Source organism: Anthonomus grandis, chromosome 5, assembly GCF_022605725.1.
Source record: "Anthonomus grandis grandis chromosome 5, icAntGran1.3, whole genome shotgun sequence".
Lineage (NCBI taxonomy): Eukaryota > Metazoa > Arthropoda > Insecta > Coleoptera > Curculionidae > Anthonomus > Anthonomus grandis.
In genome coordinates, this window is record NC_065550.1 from 37231041 (window position 1) to 37253087 (window position 22047).

Sequence of the window (22047 nt, forward strand, 5' to 3'; positions counted from 1 at the left end):
GTATATCATAGGTATATTGGGGGAATATTACATATATAATCTGCAAAAAAATTATATTATAAACATAACCTTATTTTATAATGTTAATGGTTGCTTAGCAACCCTATGCTTTACGTCACTGCTTTCATAGGCGATTCGATTCCGCGTCATAGAAATAGATATTGTAAACAAACAAAATATATATTCATTTTCACTAATAATTTTTATTTAATTAATTGAAAAAACATTTTTTTTTAATTAGAAGAAAACGTTAATATTATACATAACCTTACTCTATACTGTTAATGCTTGACAACACTTGCCTTGTAACATTTACCATGGAAACGATCATTGTAAACAAAAAATAGTGACGCAACTTCCATTTTCAACTGACAGATGTCACTTAATAACCTCAAAATAATTTTTTTTTTTAATTTATGGTTATTCTAAGAATATTTGTTTTATTTAATAAGATTTTTTGCTCTGGTACGCCTCTGGAATTCGTCGGTATAAATACAATAAAAAGGAGTTGGCGCTCGACTCTTGTTGTCCCTTACAAAAGGTAATACTTAATGGAGGTGAGTGCATTATTTTAATTCTTCATGCGTACATACATAATATATACCAGTATGGTATTTAATGTTTCCCTTTTATATATATATATATATAGTGATGGGACGGTTTTAATTCACAGGTCCGGCTTTAAGTTTTTTTATATAAGTGAATTATTTTTTATTGTAAAAATAGCCGCCATCTTGGAAACAAAATGCTGCAAAAGCCACGCCCAAAAAACGGACATCAATTAAGTGGAGAAAGGGCAAAGGGTTACGTGTTAAACAACCTACAAGCAATTTGTTTAGTGCGGTCCTGTGTAGCTCTTTAACCGTCGTCAATGAAGGTGTAGAATTACAAATTTACAAAAGTGTGCTGGTTAATACTATTTATTGAAAGCAATTATTCGATTCGGCGAGGGTTTTTATACATGACGACATTCAATTAGGTATTATATATTATACAGGGTGTCAAAATTGTTAGTTATTATATACAAGCTCGCTTGCCTAAGAAGATGTAGGTCAAAACAGCTGAAGGCACGTGTCTTAGCCTTATAATGGCCACACATCTGTCTACCAACCATCTGTCCTTTTTCCTCTAGGAAAGAAGGCAAAAGAAATAAATAGATATACAGGGCGTGCGAAGGTGGTTGCATAAGAACCGTTTTGTTTATTACTCTTTATAAAGGAATGCGTTAGAATGAGACGGACTTATGTCAATAACAATGCGTAAGAGAAAGACAGGTATATACAGATATGGAATATTTAAATTTTCCTATAAAGCTTATCTCAAAAATGTGATGAATTTAAAATAAGTCAACATCCCATGTTATTATTAAATCAATCACGATGGTAATTGCTGTATGTATTTTAGGCGATAAAAGCGACCTCGAGTATTATATTACAGGTTCGCGTCTCTATACATATAACGAGTGATCACAAAGACACTTTTATATGAATAAAATGAAATATGGCATCAGTGTATAAATAGTGCATAAATTGACGTACCACGTATTACAGTACAATGACACATCAATGTGTCAAAAATATTTATAATAAAGTCATGGCATGCTAGATTGAATTTTTTAAAACTTTTGACAGATGTCTAAAGTTGACGTATGAGGTGTGTCCTTATACTCAGAATGACGTCATTTTCTATTATCAGATGAACATAAAAAAATATACAGGGGGTCGTATATAATGCGATGTTGCCAAATTATATATTTTTTTTTTAAATATGTGGTTAAAGTAAAAGTTTTAATACTTTGGAAAGCATATTGTAATAATTATTGTCGCTTTCTTTTATATAATTTAATTTTGATCCATTAAGTTATTGCTTAATATATATCATTGAAAAAAAAACGGATTGATCAATATAAATTATAATAATAAATAAATATTATTCAAATTAAAGCGATAATTGTTATTACGTATTCAGCAGGTTGGCTTGACCGTTACGTGGTCAAGGAAGTGATCAAGAAGAGTCCATAAATGCGACGTTGTCACTTGAATTGATTTTTCTTAAAAATTCTGAAAATAAAAAAAAAAATTTTTAAACCTCCTCGATCCATTTAATTAAAAAATCGGTATATTTCATATTGCCAAGCCTATACATGAAACGGTTTTTGAGTTGTGTTAACCATTTTGTGACAAACACCCTCGATTTTCACTTACTTATCTCAAAGGTACCCCACCAAGATGGTACCAATTAAATCTTGGCAACCTCGCATTTTATTCTACACGAGCAGGTATTTTGTATTTTTACACTTTGGCCAAGTGCGTTCAGTACCCAGCGGAGAACCCGATATCAAGATGCAGTGATTCAAGCGGCGAACCGATAGTTTTTTGTTTTCTTTTCTTATATACACGCGTTCATTTGTTATTACGCAATGGTGTCATTCTGATGAGAACGGTTGTGAGAAAAAAAAAATTATTTATATATAATGTAAGTAGGTTCTATTTTTTATGCTTGTTAATTGTTATGTGTGCAATAATTGAGATATAACTGTCAAAAGATGTCAACTATATAATATAACTACAGTCAAAATGGCGGCGGGCGCCATCTTGAATTATGATTAAAAAAATAAAATCATATAGTTATTATTGTACTGATTTGCATACATATATTTGTATAATAATTTAGTTATTCCTAAGTGAATCTCATATAATACTATTAATCTCTCTTGACTAAAACGAAATTGCAAAAGTCGTAAACGTAAATTTTAATGGTCGAAGAAACAATATAGAAGCCCGATTACGTGTGCACCGGAGCGATTATTATTTACTGAAGAATTTCAGACTATAATATATTGCGATAAAATAAAATTTTTCCAAGTTACTTTTACCGGTTTAAAAAAGATCTTAGAATGAAATTTTCGCAGGATTGTTAATGGTGAGAGTTAAAGAGAACATTCATATCCATTACTATCAATTTTCACAAAAATCGATTAATAAATATAAGTTTTACAGGCAGTTGAACATTGACTTTGAAGAAATGGTAACGGCACCAACCCCAAGTTAGTTTGGCACAGTTTAAATGGCCTTAGAGTTCGATTTTTGTAATTTTTTTATTAGTGGCTTGTAGTAGTGGCATTTAGCTTGGTTACCACCAATTTTCACAAAAATCGATTAATAAATATAAGTTTTACAGGCAGTTGAACATTGACTTTGAAGAAATGGTGACGGCACCCACCTCAAGTTAGTTTGGCACAGTTTAAATGGCCTTAGAGTTCGATTTTTGTAATTTTTTTATTAGTGGCTTGTAGTAGTGGTATTCAGCTTGTTTACCACCAATTTTCACAAAAATCGATTGATAAATATAAGTTTTACAGGCAGTTGAACATTGACTTTGAAGAAATGGTGACGGCACCCACCTCAAGTTAGTTTGGCACAGTTTAAATGGCCTTAGAGTTCGATTTTTGTAATTTTTTTATTAGTGGCTTGTAGTAGTGGTATTTAGCTTGGTTACCACCAATTTTCACAAAAATCGATTAATAAATATAAGTTTTACAGGCAGTTGAACATTGACTTTGAAGACATGGCGAAGTCACCAACCCCAAGTTAGTTTGGCACAGTTTAAATGGCCTTAGAGTTCGATTTTCGTAATTTTTTTAATAGTGACTGATAGTAGTGGTATTCAGCTTGGTTATCACCAATTTTCACAAAAATCGATTAATAAATATAAGTTTTACAGGCAGTTGAACATTGACTTTAAAGAAATGGTGACGGCACCCACCTCAAGTTAGTTTGGCACAGTTTAAATGGCCTTAGAGTTCGATTTTTGTAATTTTTTTATTAGTGGCTTGTAGTAGTGGTATACAGCTTGGTTACCACCAATTTTCACAAAAATCGATTAATAAATATAAGTTTTACAGGCAGTTGAACATTGACTTTGAAGAAATGGTGACGGCACCCACCTCAAGTTAGTTTGGCACAGTTTAAATGGCCTTAGAGTTCGATTTTTGTAATTTTTTTATTAGTGGCTTGTAGTAGTGGTATTCAGCTTGTTTACCACCAATTTTCACAAAAATCGATTGATAAATATAAGTTTTACAGGCAGTTGAACATTGACTTTGAAGAAATGGTGACGGCACCAACCTCAAGTTAGTTTGGCACAGTTTTAATGGCCTTAGAGTTCGATTTTTGTAATTTTTTTAATAGTGGCTTGTAGTAGTGGTATTCAGCTTGATTACCACCAATTTTCACAAAAATCGATTAATAAATATAAGTGTTACAGGCAGTTGAACATTGACCAAGAAGACATGGAGACGGCACCAACCTCAAGTTAGTTTGGCACAGTTTAAATGGCTTTCGAGTTCAAGTTTTGTAATTTTTTTGTTAGTGGCTTGTAGTAGTGGTATTCAGCTTGATTACCACCGATTTTCACAAAAATCAATTAATAAATATAAGTTATACAGGCAATTGAACATTGACTTTGAAGAAATGGTGACGGCACCCACCTCAAGTTAGTTTGGCACAGTTTAAATGGCCTTAGAGTTCGATTTTTGTAATTTTTTTATTAGTGGCTGGTAGTAGTGGTATTCAGCTTGATTACCACCGATTTTCACAAAAATCGATTAATAAATATAAGTTTTACAGGCAGTTGAACATTGACTTTGAAGAAATGGTGACGGCACCCACCTCAAGTTAGTTTGGCACAGTTTAAATGGCCTTAGAGTTCGATTTTCGTAATTTTTTTGTTAGTGGCTTGTAGTAGTGGTATTCAGCTTGATTACCACCGATTTTCACAAAAATCGATTAATAAATATAAGGTTTATAGGCTGTTGAACATTGACTTTGAAGAAATGGTGACGGCACCCACCTCAAGTTAGTTTGGCACAATTTAAATGGCTTTTGAGTTCGATTTTCGTAATTTTTTTAATAGTGGCTGATAGTAGTGGTATTCAGCTTAATTCCCACCAATTTTCACAAAAATCGATTGATAAATATAAGTTTTACAGGCAGTTGAACATTGACTTTGAAGAAATGGTGACGGCACCCACCTCAAGTTAGTTTGGCACAGTTTAAATGGCCTTAGAGTTCGATTTTCGTAATTTTTTTTAATAGTGACTGATAGTAGTGGTATTCAGCTTGGTTACCACCAATTTTCACAAAAATCGATTAATAAATATAAGTTTTACAGGCAGTTGAACATTGACTTTGCTTAAACGGTGAAGACACAAGACCCAAGTTAATTTTACACATTTTAAATAGCCTTCAAGTTAAATTTTCGTAATTTTTTTGATAGCGGGTGACACGAGGAGTATTCAGCTCTACTATCACCAATTTTCATGAAATTCGTTTAATAAATGTAAGTTCTATTGGCTGTTGACGTCACAACATATCTTTGTCCATTGGTTCTATTTAGGGTGAAAATTCCTTGCAGTTGGCAGCACTGAACAAAATAATTAATATACGGATTGTGGGTTCATTTATATCTGCTTATTTATCAGTAAATAGCGCCTTAACTGATGCATAAAAATGACCGACGTGAAAAACGTGTGAACATTTTTAATAAGCGGAAAGTGTTATTTGAAAGGAGCGTTTGCCGCATGACAATAAGCGAAAATTGAAGTCCATTTATAGACACGGCTTGAGACCGTTTTCAAACAAACTATCACTCTAAATATGCTCGAATAACTTTCTAAAACAAGCTCTAATTTACATGATAAAGACATTAACCATAACCTCAAAAACTGTTGACAAATCCGTTGTCAACACAACCGTGGTGGTCGCCATTTTGTTTTTTTTCTAACCTCAAAGAATTTTATATTTTCCTTCTTTTGCAGATTTCTTGCTTACCATGTGAAACCGTACATCCATCAAAAAAACCATGCAACGAGTCTTTAAAATAAAAACGAAATCGCAACCGGACGTAGCGAGCCAGTATCCGTCGGAGCGACGCTACTCAGCTTCAATAGTATTGGGACTCAGCGCTGTCCTGATGCTGTTTTGTTTATGTTCCCTCCTGATGGGCGGCCTAATTATATACAAAACCTCCATTATACCCCATTCGCCCCACCCAATCAGGGATAAACTGGAAAAAGATGCCGAATATATTAGTGACCCCAGTTACATCCACTATTACGTCAACGTGCCAATACTGGTGGCCACCGGTTGCTTCCTGATGGCCTTCGGCAACAGTTTAACCTTCGTTTCCGGAATATTCGCTTGGAAGAAATGGTACATAGACCATAACATCATGTTTTTCTTCTTGTCTTGCAGCTTTTCCACCCTCACGTCCGTTATTTCCCTGTTAATCAGCGCCCTCTCCACGTCAAACATGACGTTTCACAGTGAAGACTTGTCTCCCATCTCGCTTCCGCTCGCGTCAAACGTCATAGTCCTGTCAGCTGTCAATGTCATCTGGTCGATCGTGGCCAGTAAGATCGCGTATCGGGGCATGCGCAACCGTTATCCCGACGACATTATGACGAAGAGCGGCAACGGTGTAGAGGTCAGCCGCGTAATTAAAAAAGGGGCTGAAAAGAATGTTCCGATTGAGGTTATGAATAATTTTGTGGTGGGCAAAATGGCCCAGTATCTACCGAAAAAAGAGAATAAGGATTTGCCGAAACAGGAGAGCGACGCCGAGTACAATCAAAGGGTCAGTCAGTTTTTAAGTGATAAACCCGATGGTGACGAGGCGCGGTGTGACGAAAAAGACATTAATTAATTTAGTTAGAGAGTGGTCTTCGTTAGTTAATAAATATTTCAGGTTATTAGTAAGACTGAGTATAGAAATGTTAGAGTGACATATTTGAATAAAATGTTAGTAACTGAGTTGTTTTTTTTTCGGCTATAACTGATTTCGCGATGGTACCACACCCACCGTTGTCATTTAATAAAAACAGAGTAAGGCATCGATATAATTTATAGAACAATAAACTTATTACCGTAAAAGGGTTTAGGCATTTTGTAAAATCTATGACAATTGTAATAAATGTGGCAACGCTGTCTAGTTATGTAAAACTTATTGAAGAAATGACGTCTGTTGGCATGCCTGCAGCGGCAATATTTAATTTTAAAAAAATTGTAAATATTTTATGCTTTTATTCATTGGCATCTTTCATACCCAAACTATAACACATTTAATGGTCAAAGCTTTTCAAGTTAATCTTGATTTTTATTATTTTGTTATAGCTTAGGCAGCGTTGCCACGTTGCGCAAGATTTCTATATTTGTTTCCCTTTCTTCTTGTGAATATATAATTTTTGATTTCACCGCATTAAAATTTACTTATATTTATGTGCCTTGGCGCAAGTATACTTTGGTAAGTAGTTTTTTAGTTCTAATGCACTCAAAAAAAGGGGTTAAATCTGACTTTGTATCGCTTGGCAACATTGCACATGACAGCTGTCATCGATCTGTCAGGAACGTCACGCGTAAATCAAACCGTTATTTTTGTTTATTTATTTTCTCAATTTTTGTTTTATTTATAGTTTTTACATTTTAAATTACATTTTTCTGCTATTTATAATGAAGGTCGTTTAAATTTAGTGCCACTTTAAGTCACCGTTACCTGGGAAAAGTGCCGAAAATTTAATTATCTTACAGAATCCTTTTTGACAGTCCCAAACAAGGTTTTGAAATAATAATTACAGGAAGAGGAAAAACACGTTTTTTTCTTTAGGGGTTTTATTACTTAAACTAGGACCGAGGTAAGTCGCTTCGTTTGATCCACTAAACGAATTCTCTCAATTCCATATTGCTCAGTTGTAACAGAACTGAAGCAGGAGCCAAAAACCTCTCGTACTTATACAAAAGTAGTTTCAACTCTAAACCATATGATACCCTTCAATAATTTGGTTTAAAATTACTAAAAGGAAACTGGGGTGTTCCCCGGACTACTGCAAAGGGAGTTTTTTAAAACCTATCCGTAAGTCAGATGACAAAATGTCCGCTACCAACTATCATCCCATCAGTATATTCAGTACAATCCTTAAAGTAATTGCAAGCTTGGTATGTGACCTCATCATCCCCCTTCTTGAACCGTTACTAATTAATCAGTATATTGGCTTTAGACTATTCAAATCTATAGAGTTGAATCTTCTTAAGTCAACTTGAACTCCTTGTCGGATGCCTTGGAGATGGCATTTATACATTGATTTCTCCAAGGTTTGCAGCAGAGATCGATGAACCTTTATTGTCTTAGTTCAAAAGCTACTGGTCTGATTATAGACTGATTAGTTAAAATTGGCACTGTTTTTTCTAAAACTATTCAGGTTCCATCTGAAGTGCCTCAAAGCCCTCATCTTAGGCCATTTCTTTTTAATATTGTTATTAATGATATAGACGTAGAATGCCTATTTTTGTTGTTCGCCAATGATCTAAAATTGAGCCTAATAATGAAATCCCCTGATGATTCTGACAAATTACAATAGGATCTAAATAACTTGGTAGTTTGATGTGAAAGAATGGCATGGAACTTAATCCAACTAAATTAATATTGTCCAGTTTACATAAATATTATTTCAATTTTTTTCAGCAAGGCTCATTATTAGTCAAAGTCAAAGTCAAAAATAGCTTTATTGTTACATAACATCATCTGTTGTTAACAAAGCATTATATAAAACCTTAAAGATAGTTGACAACATAATCTTTTACAAAAATATAAAAATTTTAACAATTCTTACATAAATAGAATATAGAACACACCCAAAGAAAGGGTAGTAAGAATTCACGAGTTTCTTTATATTTTTCCTAAAACGTTTTTCACAATTTATTAGCCTTATATAAAGGGTAGGTGGTTAAAAAGCCTTCTGCCCCCGTACACAAAAGAGGACTTAATCTGCTCACTTTTTGGGATAGGCAGAGGTAAAGAGAAGGTTGTTCGGAGATTGTAACCTGAGGAAGGGCGGCCAAGGTGATGGAGATATTTTTTGTGGATAAGACAAACAGTCTCAGGCAATGTCAGGACAGAGTGTTTTAAAAATAATGGCCTACAGGGTCTACGAAAGGGAGCTGCACACATGTAGCATAAGGCCCTTTTTTGCAAAATAAATAGAGAGCTGAACAAATACTGAGAGCACACACCCCAAAACACAATACCATATCTCAGATGAGACTCAATAAGAGCATGGTAGGCAATTTTGGCCACATCAAGTCCCAGAGAATGTGTTATTACTCTAATAGCATAACAGTTGGATGATAACTTTCCTAATAAAGAGGAGATATGATTTTCAAATTTTAATTGCTTATCAATCGTCAGGCCCAAAAATTTGCATGTTTCAGAAGGACTTATTGTTTCATTTTGCAAAATGACAATTCCAAGGTTACATTTAAAAGTTAAAATATTAGTTTTAGAAATATTAAAAGTTAGTCTATTAGATTCACACCATGACTTTACAAGAATTAAATCTTCATCAACGATATTCCTTAATCTCTTAATGTCAGTGTCATGCCAAAGTAATGTTGTATCATCCGCAAAGATAGTAAAGTAAGAAGAGACGATTTATTTTAAGTTTTAGAGCATTTTTAAGAGATTTGAGAGCATGTGTATGAGCTAATGTTAATTTTTAGATGCTTTAAAGAGAGAGTTTACAGTATGTTAAAGATACACTCTTCTTACTCCAATTAATCCTGGACTTGATTCCCTCTTCATTTTTTTGAGTGCTTTATTCATGTAATTGGCCTTTGCCAGTTTATAAAGAAATAAATTAAAATACTCTATAAACTATGCTAAGCTTCTGAACGCCTTCTTACATCTCCTTCTGATAGATGGCTTCCAGTAACACCACAACGCAACAAGGAAAGAACAGCAGCACATACGAAGCAATAAACAGAATAGGACGAGGTATTAAAATTCCGGAAATAATTTCTTTCTATTTTTCACCGAGAAATTTCAGGGGCTTATGGGACAGTATACAAAGCCCGGGACAAGCAAACAGGGCTAGAAGTGGCATTGAAAAAGGTCTGTATACCGATGACGGAAGACGGAATACCCATGAACACTTTAAGGGAAATCGCTTTGCTGCAACAACTAAACCATCACGACCATCCGAATGTTGTTAAACTGTTGGATATTTGCCATGGACAGCAGATGGGCAGAGATCTAATGATGTTTTTGGTGTTTGAGCATGTGGAACAAGATTTGGCCATGTATATGAGTAAAAACCCAAAGGGGTTTAGTGTTTCCCATATAAGAGACCTTTCAAGGGAAATTGTTAACGGGGTGGACTTTTTGCACAGCAACCGGATCGTTCATAGGGATTTAAAGCCGCAAAACTTGCTTGTTACTAAGGACGGACATATCAAACTTGCCGATTTTGGTTTAGCCAAGACATACGATTATGAAATGAAACTGACATCTGTTGTAAGACATTTGTATCCTATTGGGGTTAAGTTGCTCTAAAGAGGCTGCTTTTTTTAGGTGGTAACTCTCTGGTATAGGGCCCCAGAGGTCCTTTTTGGACTGCCGTACTCCTCGGCTGTAGACATATGGAGTATCGGCTGTATTATTGTAGAACTTTACACGAGGAGTCCCTTGTTTTGTGGTAAATCTGAAAACGAACAGCTGACTGAAATATTACGGTGATTTGATACTCGTTTTTGTAGTAATATATGTTATAATATATAATAATATTTTAGGGTGCTAGGAAAACCTCCGAAAAACGAATGGCCAGAGGAGCATGCCCCAATTAAATGGAACGCTTTTAATGTCGTTGATAAAGTGGATATTAAATCGTTGGCTCCCAATATGTGCGAAAGTGCTCTCTCGTTGATAATGGTAAGTTATATGTGTCATGAACATTTAACAATAAATTTTCTAAACTCCATTGAATCAGTAAAGCCTGCATAGAATAGAAACATAGAATAAAATCATACTTAATTCTATAAAAATCAAAGTCAATAATCTGCTTTTTTTTGGCTCCTAAATACTATAATTTATTATTTTTTTAAGGATATTTAATAAGTTATAAGCTATATAATGAAAAATAAACAAATATTTCTTTAATACGCACCTTTCCTTATTTGCTCCCTTTCATAAGTATTTCATATCTTACATAATTAATCAACTACATTCTTTATGGCTTTAGTTGGGGTAGGTTTCTAAGACTGCATCATTATTTCTTTTCCTGTATTATTAGAAATAAATAATGTTTACTAAGAATTTATTTATTAATTAACTCTCAACACGGGTACACACATATAATGTCTAGGTGCTTTGTGCTATTATATATTGTATTTTTATTTTGTCCCTACTCGGAATACATAAAATGAAGAAAATAAGGATAAGTTTGTATGAGTGTTTTTTCTTTATTTTTTTTTTTTTAGAAAATGCTTACTTTTGACCCCAACAAGAGGATCACCGCCCTAGAAGCTTTAGGAGAGGATTTCTTTTTGGAGGAACCCCTAAATACATAACGCTGCTTTATCGTCTATTTATATAATTTTACTTGTAACGTTTAGGTTTCGTTCCTTATTGCCTTAAAATCGGGGTTTTTTTATCAAACATATACTATACTAGTTTTTATACAATTTTTACATGAAATATCCATAGAGAATATATTTTGAATAACTTTTTACTTGTAATATTTAAGTTTTATTCTGGAATTTTACAGTAGGTTTTAAAGTATGTATAAGGTACCTATGTTTTATTGTTAGAATTGTTTAGGTTCATAAAATTTTAAAACAGATTTCGGTTTTACTTTATTTGTTTGAAGAGCGTTTTCTGAAGGTGGACTTTGAAAGTTCGAAACGTCAAGGCACGATTGAGTGACCAGAGGCTCAACTACCACAATTGTATGAAATCCTGAAAAAATTTTATGTACGGAAAGATGTCCGACAACTTTTAATGAAGAAAAAGGTCAAACTAGGGCCTATGAACAGAAAATTGAGAGTATGATGGAGGAACTTAGGGAAAAGGATAGACACTTAGAGAGAATTCGTAGAAATAGTCTGGTTTTTGAGGATGAAGTATTTGAAGCGAAAAGAAAGTTTTCATCGACACTTGATATTCTCAATAAAAAAAATGACGAACTTAGTTACAATTTTAAGACTAAGGAACATGATCTGAATTTGTTGGTTAAGTCTCTGGAACAGGAAAAAATGGACCTTTCACTCAAAATGGACAAATTAACGGATTTAAATAAGGACCTAAGTACCAACATTCACGCTATAGAAAACGAGAGTCTTGCATATAAACATCAAGTTTCTTTGCTACAAAGAGATGTTGATGTGTAATCTTCTATTAATGCAGGGATGGTGGCTTCTATTAGAGTTTTAGAAGCAGAAAAAAAAGTCACCTTTTGGCGATTGGGCTCTTGAAAACTCAGCAGGTGGTATCAACAGTCACTGACTCCAGGAATGTGCGTACTGAGATCAATAAACAAAACAATAAACCTGATGATTTTCGTCCAAAGCTTCTGTTTGTAGCTGGAAAATGTAATAGATTGTTTCTTAAGCTTTTACGTAACAAAATGGGACATGTGTACAACATTCAATTTTTCTAAACTCGTGATTTGGTACTAACTGCTTCAGCTCTTGCTTCCAATTTTACCAAGAACGATTTGGTGATCTTGTAGTTGAACGGAACATATTATTCTCCTACATCTATTATTAACGATTTTATCATTCCCTGTAAAAACACTACTTTCCTCATTATGACAAGCCCTTGTTTTGGACCAAGTTGCAGTCTTGTATATAATAGTAATCTGTCATTATATAAAGCTTTTCCATACAAAACAACATTGACCTAAGTCGAATACTTGAATGCAATTATGCTAATCATTTTGCTGATTTGGCTTGTATAACATGGCCACATAAAAAACTGTATAATTCTAAGCATCTAAAACTAAATAGATCACCTAATTTTGTCGAAAGGGTGGGAACTGCGTCTGAGTGTGTGACTGGTTCTGACTTTTTTTTATAGATGAGACCGTAGAGGTTGAAGCTCCCTTTCATTCAACTGCAATATCAAAATTAAAGCATTGTAGTGAATTTTTATTACATATTCAATCCCTTCGGAATAAGGTGGATGAGCTTCAACTACTGCTTTGCTAATTTTAATTTTCCTGACATTGTTATATTAACAGAACATTGGCTCAGACCTAATGAATGTTTTTGTATTGATGAGTATGTACCACTGTCAGTTTGTTATAGACAAAACTCTCTGCATGGAGGGACTGCTGTTCTAATTAGGAGACATTTTCAAAACTTTTTCTGTACTGTTGATAAGTTTGGTGATGCCTCAGTTGAACGGGTTTTTGAGTGTTCGGTGTGTTTTTGTAAATTGTTTAATATGTACGTTATTTGTATATACCGCCCGCCCTCTGGGGATATCAGTGTGTCTCTTGACAGGTTAGATTGTCTTCTGTCCCAGCTCCTTATTCACTCGCGTGTTATCTTAGCTGGAGATTTTAATATTAATTATTCAGAGGTTTCCTTACCGCAAAAAATGTCTCTTGATGGAATCTTCAAATAATTTGCACTCACCATGCATGTTAATGCACCCACTCGTATTTCGTCCTCTTCATCGACCACTATTGATTATTTCTGCAGTAATCTGGACGGTGTTACTTGTTCAGTGCACTCAGTGGGTATATCGGATCACGAGGGGGTGTATGTCCAATTCCCTGGTGACTTTAAAACAAATCTGGCCGCTCAGAGTATAAGTACCCTCGCCCGGCCCATTTCGACAGGCTCTACGTCAGAAAACGTGCCCCACCAAGACAAAACAAACATAAATAACATCCTCATCGCTCTTTCTAGCTCGTATGTTAACTTTATTTGTATTTTCTCCAGACCGAAGAGGGATTATTTATGTCCTGGCTCGTGGTCGTAAGACAAAAATCAATCGATTTGTCTCGAACTAAAGAGACAGACCTTAATTTGAAGAATAAATAAGTCACATTGGAAAGTAACTTTTAAAATAAAAAGATTATGAAAGTTTGTGTTTTGTATGTATAAGGTCTTTATCAATTGCATATTGCAGGTATTACACTAGAACTGAGATAACAGAGGACACTGTGGATCTTATCGGAAGACCTACTGATCAAGGATTTATTAGTTCTTGAGAAGTCCCAGTTGCAAAATCTATTAATAAAGCATCTGATGATCATTGGCACTTGCTCTTTCTAGAATGTGAATCTGTGAATAAAAGAGCATAAAGATCCAGATCCATTAAAGAAATAGGGGCAAATAATAGTTTGCTTATAAAAGACGATGAATTAAATGATAAGCTTAAAGAGCGGTCAACTTCAAAGCACTAATTGCCTTTAAAAAATTCAATTAAGAAATTCTTTAAGAATAGGCTTTGATTGTTCAAATGTTTGTTAATATAGTGAGGCATTTGAACGAAAAAAATTGACTTGAGGTAATATAATATTTGTAAAGAATAATGTTTGCCATTAACTTGAGTGTTTGTTGTTAATTTTGCATTAAATACTTAACAATACTTAGAGGTATTACAGTAAAATGGACTTAATCAAGATAATTCACTGTGGGGCTAATAAAAAACTCACTTACTCTCTCTCACTTATACTCACTTATTTTCTCAATCCATATCGTCTGTTAACTGGAATGCAATTCGGGCTGCTCCACAACCATTTTTTTCCTTTTATTATACATTACGTGATAAATTAAATATCTGCTTTCCCTTGGTTAGACTTAAAACCATGGATCACCGCGGGACTAAAAACATCTGCCCAAAATTTGCGATGCTTAGCAAGACTTCGCAAATCTGTTGACAATCAATTCATCAGGTCTTATTTTCAGGATTATCGGAAAATTTATAGGCATCTGATAAAAGTCAGAAAAGAACTGTATTACAATGAGTGCTTAGATTCGTCCGGTAACACACAGAAGGAAAGTTGGTTAATCATTAACGAATGTAGGCAGTCTTCTCGTCGGCGGTTGGTTGAATCGGACTTGGGGCCCGATGATTTCAATGACTATTTGACTTATATTGCTGAGAAGTTACTAGAAGCAGTTCCCAGTGACGGCGATCCATTGCAGTATCTTAATCGGAATGCTATCACCCAATCATTCTTTTTCCACCCTGTAGATGCCACCGAGGTCCTTGAAACAATTCAGTGCTTGAAGAATCATAGGTCTTCGGGTTCCGATGGTATCTCTTCACGTCTGCTGTCACTTCTGCCTGCGAGCGCTTTAGATGCTTTGGTTTGGGCAATCAATCAGTCATTTCTTCAGGGCGAGTTCCCATAAGAGGGCACGCAGGATGCCATTTTCAGATTCTTGGAGAGTGTGTATCTATCTATGAACTCCAAGGAGGCTGCAGCAGCGGTGTTCTGTGATCTGTCCAAGGCCTTCAATTGTGTGGATCATAGAATACTGCTGTCAAAGCTTGATTTTTTGAATTTAGGGGAGTGGCTTTGGGGTGATTGAAGTCATACCTGTCTGGCCGCACCCAGAGGGTGGTTGCCTCTGGATTTTCGTCAGGGATAGCACATCTTAAATGTGGTGTTCCTCAAGGGTCAGTGTTGGGTCCTATTTTATTTTTATTATACGTTAATGACTTAAGCTCTCTATCACTGCATGGACTAGTGGGTCAATTTGCCTATGATACTACAATTCTATGGCATAACAAAGATCAAAAAGTAGTCAGATCTCTCATAGTAGAGGACCTTCACAAAATTAAAGAGTGGTGCATCTGCAATCAGCTTGTATTCAATGTTGATAAGACTTTTGTTCTAGGCTTTAAGTGTAATGTAGAGGGTTTTTTGTTTGATGAGCAGAGCCCACTACATGGTAGGGATTATTGTCGATTTCTCGGCCTCTTCATTGATGAGAGTTTAAGGTTTGACAACCACGTTTTGGGCCTCGCTGCTAAACTTTCTTCTGGTTGTTTTGCAGTCAGGGTTGCCAGGCATGAGTTGGAGGGGGTTGTTTGCTCATTCAGTTTAATTCGCCTTAATAGACTCTCATATCCGTTATGGGTTGCCATTTTGGGGTTTGTGCTCCAAGGGACTCCTTAACATAATTTTTACTATTCAGAAAGAAGCATTAAGGTATCTGTGTGGTGTTGGTCTGAGAGTCTCTTGTAAACTTCTTTTTGTAGCTGAAAGAATTTTAACAGTTTTCTCACTCTTTATATTGGAAACTGCAACACTCATACAAACATAAGTCCGTAAGTCCACCATCCTGCACCAGTCATAATACTCGTCAAGTGGGCAACTTATCTCTTCCAATCCCCACCTCCTCACTTACGAGAAACTCTCTTATATTTATTAGTCGTAAAATATTTAATCATGTTCCTTTTTCGATTAGGACTGTTATAGACCTTAAAAAGTTTAGGAGAAAACTAAAGATATTAATCTTACCAAAAGCATACTACAGAGTATTTTAACGATTCATTTTAATATTTAAAATTATTTATATATCTGTTGACCAGATTTATTTTATTTTTTTTTTATTCTTGTTTTATGTTGGTTCTTAAAAATAATGTTGATTAGTAAAAACACTTGGAGGTATTTTTGAAAATTGTGTGCACTAACCATTCTATTTTATTAAATGTGGGTTTTAATCTTAACGCAAATTCCATACCAATAAAAATAACCAATATATTAATAATAAAAGTAAATTATGGTAAATTAAATACATTTTTAAAAAATGAAAGTTGGGAGGAACTATACCAGATACGTGTACTTTCCCAAGCAATACGTCATATATTATTATCGTTAAATATATTCAACGATTTTTTAGTAAATATTTAGTTTTGGTATATTTATCAACCGTATATGGTCAAAGTATATTCATTAAACTGTAGAATATACATACATATATCGTATACGATTTTGTTTACAAATGGGAGAAAATTTCGGCATTTAAAACAATTGACACAGGACTTACACATCTAGTTTTTAAACTCGATTACTACGCCTCAAATATTTGATTAAATTCTTCTGAAAAATTACTGTTTTTCGTCCATATTATCTAATCTAATAACGCTGTTTTTATACTCAATATTTATGTATAAAATTATATTTTTTGCAAAAACATTGTTTTTCATTAAAATAACCCTTACTTTTCTTACATAACCTTAAGGTTTTCTGTCTTGTCTTGTCTTGTTGACTTGATGACTCTGCTGCAAGGCAATTGCCAGCCCGATTTGTGTGAGATCCTACTTTATCTGGCTCTGGACCATGTAGGAGTCTCAGGACACTTTGCTGCACTGTAACTCTTTGATAAGGAAATACAAGTTATGATCGGGCCTCAAGGCGTATTCTGTTTCTATCTATGGCTGTAAAACAGGAGGAATATTAGTGATACAACAGAGGGAATATATGACCACACCAATGCACTAAAACAAGCAATTAAGGCAGGATTATAGGACAATTCAAGGTTATTGGAAAGTTGAGCTTTAGATTTTAATCTGGTTAATGTTTATGAATCGCATGATTATCTCTATTGTTTCATCGTCCGGAACAGATAGAATGTCAGTGATAGATAATGGTGATACTCCTTTCTTTAATACAAAGATCTTATATAGGTCAAAATTAATAACGCGATTAATAGGGCACTCAAAGAAAATATGGTCCAGTCGTCCCATAAACCACAATCACACAAAGGGTTATCTTTTATGTTAATTCGATAAAGGTGGGAGTTAGTCAAGCAATGTCCTGTATGCATTCTAATAATTGTTGTGATATGTGATGAGTGATATGATATGAAACCATTTTTTGTTGGTAAATGTGGGTTGTACCCTACCCTGCATATCTGCAGTGATGGTTTAACACTAAAATTTTCCACTTGTCCCTAAATGTATTTATTATTTCCTGCTTTAAAATGTTGAATATATCCTGAATATCATAAAGCATTCTTCTAGGGATGTTTAAATCAGTTCCCACTTTGGCCAGAATATCTGCCTCTTCATTGCCTGGTATGACCTGGGATCCAAGACAGTCTAATATCATAGCCATTGTTGTTAGTCATGGCAATTAATCTTGAAAGTTTTAAGAACCCAATATTCAGAATTTGCTGTAAAAAAAGAGCCACTGAGCTTTGTAATTGCACCTTTTGAGTCTGAAAATATTATTGCTCTCTTGATTTGTTGATTGATAGCGGTTTCTACAGCATCATGAATAGCAATTATTTCGGCCTTATAAATATTAAGATTATCCGGCAAACGTGACGAGAATCTATAGTTCAAGGATGGGATAGATATGCCACCCTGTTGCCCTTTTTTCAAACATCCCCCGTGCTTCAAACATCAGAGTAAATAAATGTATAGCGGATTTTTAAGTTGTTGGTTTCGTCTATAAATTTATTTCCTGTCATGATATCTCCCTTTTTTAAGTTACATTTTATAATTTTTAGAGACCCACTTAGAATGTTTAAGGGGATTTCGTAACATGGAAATTTTTCTCCTCTATAGAGTAAGGTTATGTATGGTCTGTAGCTTTGAAATGCAGTCACTAGATATGGAGTTTTATTGTTATTCCAAAACTCAGGTCTATGTATTATTTTAGATCTAATATTATTTATGATCTGAATAATAGGGTGATTTGTAATTAATAAAAATTTCGAAATTAGTTTGAAAGCCAGTAGTTTTCTCCTGTATTCTAGGTCTATCATAGATGCTTCCGCTAACAATGCCACTCTGGGCGTAGAGCGCATACATCCCATACATATGCGTAAGCCCTCGTAAAACACCACGTCCAATCCATTCAGAGCCGTTCCTGCACATGGTTTAAAAAATATCGAACCGAAATCTAGATGAGATTGTACCAAAGCAAAAAAGGCAGTCAAAAGGGTGTTTGGGTCTGCATCCCACCATACTCTACACAATGCTCTTAGGACGTTCAGTGACGTGAAACCTTAAGGTTTTCGAGTGTATTATTAAGTTTAGGTAGCAACTATATTGGCATATTTATCAACCGTATGCTCAAGTCAAACTGTAGAATATACGTATATTATATACAATTCTATTTACACAAGGAAAAATTTTCAAGACAAGGGATTTGCATATCTAGTATTCTATTCTATACTATTTATTTTTCTATAATTTTAATTCTGGCGCTAGTTAAATGAGCAATTGGCAACACTGATCGCCTCTTCACTTGTCAGTTCGTAATGTCACCAACAGGCATTTCAAACGTCAAAACGAAAAAGTTACTGAATTCGGAAATAAGTTTTGACAAGCCTGTGGGATACAGGACCGTAACATGTATCTTTTAAGTAAATTTAGTAGTATAAGTTCATGTTTAAAAAGTTGTAATTCGTCCCAATAATATAGTTATTATTCCACCCCTGTTAACATCTTGGTAAAGTTGTTGGTGCGCAATAAATTTTTTATTATTCTATTGGCAACATTGATAAATCATTGCTATCAACCATACGAACCGAAAAACCCTAAGAAACTTAACTGCCTCGACATTTTTTAGAAAATTATTTAAAATGTCGACTAAACCGTAAATTTATTCCTTTAGCTTTTACAGCTTTTCTACTGGTTCACATTTAAGCTCCAAGAAATGCTTATTCTCTTATTAGCCAGTGCTACCAACCACACGAACCCAAAAAAAAAGCCCCAATCCTAACCTCACTTTTTCAACGCGTGTCACGTTGACGTTCTTTTTCGTTTGACTACCGTAACGAAAGCATCCCAGAAGTTTTCTGGTTCAGCGCTGGTAAAATTACAAGAGATTAATTGAACTATCTCGACCAGAAAATAAAATGGTAAGATCTCGATTTACCTAAAAAACGGGTTAAGTTTAACTTCTCATATTAATAACGCAGGCGACCAAAGAAGTCAACCCCGAGAAACCCGGACAGGAGGCCGCGTTGATCCACAGGATCAGGATCACCCTGACCTCCCGTAACGTCAGGTCTTTGGAGAAGGTCTGCTCCGACCTCATCGATGCTGCCAAAAAGCAAAAATTGAGGGTCAAAGGTCCCGTACGTATGCCCAACAAGATTTTGAGGATTACCACCAGGAAAACACCTTGTGGTGAAGGTTCGAAAACTTGGGACAGGTAAGAAATGATTAGTAGTAGTGGTAGAATACTCTTGAAGTTTTTGAAAGGGTCTGGTGTTTTGTTGAAAAACTGTATTTCAATAATGACATTCATAAAAATGTTGGGGCTCAAACAACATACAAGGGGTTCTTTTAGATTTAAATGAATACTCAGCTTCCCTTATTAGAAAGATACTATATAGTGACCCTACTACACATCCACCAACCATCACCAGAGTCATGAACCAAGTGTACTTTAAGATTCCATAATTATTAAAGGTTTATTGGAATGGTTAGCTCATGCTCTTAACTGCAAAAAAACCAAAAATCGCCTTCAGTAATATCAACACTAGGATGTAGATTATTTAGCAAAAAGAAAAGTGGATCTCCTATGCATTTGCAGTATGTTATATATAACTGTGGCAAGAGTTATATAGGAAAAACTGGTAGATATCTCGAACATATTAAGGAACACAAAAGAGAGGTCCTAAAAAAAATGTTATTCACTCTATTGCACATTAGGGAACTGGATCATTCTTTCGATTTTAATAAGATTGATTTTCTGGACCAATAAAAATTCTTTATTACAAGCATTGTAAGTGACATGCTACATATTAAAATGTTATATGAGCCTGAGTGGCTTCTTTGTTGGCTAAAAAATTACCTAAGCAAGAGAATTCAGTTTGTTTATGTTAGGGGTTCACTCATAAATCCAATTTTGGTAACCATCAGCGGTCCTTTCCTTTTTAACTTATTTATTAATGAACTATAAAATATTGCCGATTTTTATTGGTTGAATATGAAATGAAACTATACTTACAAATTTATCTGATTGCCATAAAATCCAAGAGGATCTTAATTCACTGTACAAATGGTCGCTATCTATTGGCTTACATCTCAATAAATATAAATGTTTGGTTATTTCCTTTACTAAATTCAAAACTGTTATTGCTTTTGACTATTATCTTCATACAAGGGTGGCAGAAATTAGGGTGTACTGTTCGACAGCTCTTTGACATTTATTCCCCACATTGATAATCTGTTAAATAAAGCCTCTCACATTCTTGGTTTTATTAGAAGGAGTTCTTGTAATTTTTCTCTGTCTCTGCATTTAGAGTTCTGTATATTACTCTTGTTCCTAGTATTTTGTCTTACCCTTCTGTAGTATGGTCTCCCTATTATTTAAACCACATTCATAGCCTTGAGAGAGAGTTCAAAAAAGGTTTCTTCGAACCTGTGCTTTAATTGAAAATTATAGGACCAGGTGTGATTTACTTTTTTTCTATAAACTTCTTAATGGTAGTATTAATTATTGTCCTGAATTATTAACACTATTTTTAATTTAAACACCATACGAATTATGGTAAATATACTCCTATTAATAGGTTTCACATGCTGGGAAACAAGTTTAATTGTCATTATGATATAATTGGTAATGGTCTTTCTGGGTTTAAGTGATGTTTGACTATTGAAAATCAATAACTGTATATGTACATAGCTTGAAATGTTTTTTAATTGGATCAAAGTTATATTGTCTATAGAATCATGAGACTTAATAATTTCTTATTTATTTTTATAACTATGTTATTTACAAATTGGGAAAGTTGTTAGTACCCAAATCTTATGTCTCTAGTCTACCGGTTTGTTCCATTTTATACATATATTTTGTCACGACTTTGGTAAGTGTAAGTGTTTTCCTTTTCCCAATACAATTATCCTTAAACTTGTATGGTGAGAAAACTGAACTCAGTCATAGTCACATATAATAATAATAATTTAAGATATGCCTTAACATTTATATCATCTTAACCGAATTATACATGTGATACACCTTTCAATTTCAACACTGACAATAATCAAAATAATTGCCAAACCTTGAAATTCACCCTTTAAAAAGACATTTTATTTTGTTCCTTTTTAGGTTCCAAATGAGAATCCATAAGAGAGTAATCGACCTTCACTCGCCCTCGGAGATCGTCAAGCAGATCACCTCGATCAACATCGAACCCGGTGTAGAGGTTGAAGTCACAATCGCCGATGCATAAACTGTTTTTAATTTAAGTTTAAATTGGTTACAAATAAATTGTTTTTGTACCTGAATAA

The 22047-nt window shown here is 34.3% G+C and overlaps 3 protein-coding genes across 5 annotated transcripts; all 3 read left to right on the forward strand.

Moving 5' to 3' along the window:
- The first annotated feature begins 398 nt into the window (after positions 1–398).
- LOC126736533 (uncharacterized) lies at positions 399–6812 on the forward strand. Of its 3 annotated transcripts, none has more exons than XM_050440926.1 (2): positions 399–557; positions 5819–6812. In XM_050440926.1, exon 2 carries the CDS (start codon positions 5863–5865, stop codon positions 6703–6705), a length of 843 nt encoding a protein of 280 aa, XP_050296883.1. In that variant the 5' UTR covers positions 399–557; positions 5819–5862; the 3' UTR covers positions 6706–6812. The 3 variants fall into 3 exon arrangements, with proteins under 3 accessions (XP_050296883.1, XP_050296884.1, XP_050296882.1); XM_050440927.1 differs by having other exon boundaries at positions 399–541; XM_050440925.1 differs by lacking the exon at positions 399–557 and adding an exon at positions 2304–2475.
- A 592-nt stretch (positions 6813–7404) lies between these two features.
- Positions 7405–11668, forward strand: LOC126736532 (cyclin-dependent kinase 4-like). Its single transcript, XM_050440924.1, has 6 exons — positions 7405–7690; positions 9750–9825; positions 9878–10344; positions 10402–10562; positions 10620–10758; positions 11307–11668. The coding sequence occupies exons 2-6, from the start codon at positions 9750–9752 to the stop codon at positions 11394–11396; spliced, it is 933 nt and encodes a 310-aa protein (XP_050296881.1). The 5' UTR covers positions 7405–7690; the 3' UTR covers positions 11397–11668.
- A 7832-nt stretch (positions 11669–19500) lies between these two features.
- Positions 19501–22047, forward strand: LOC126736634 (40S ribosomal protein S20-like). Its single transcript, XM_050441086.1, has 3 exons — positions 19501–19667; positions 19728–19963; positions 21866–22047. The coding sequence occupies exons 1-3, from the start codon at positions 19665–19667 to the stop codon at positions 21987–21989; spliced, it is 363 nt and encodes a 120-aa protein (XP_050297043.1). The 5' UTR covers positions 19501–19664; the 3' UTR covers positions 21990–22047.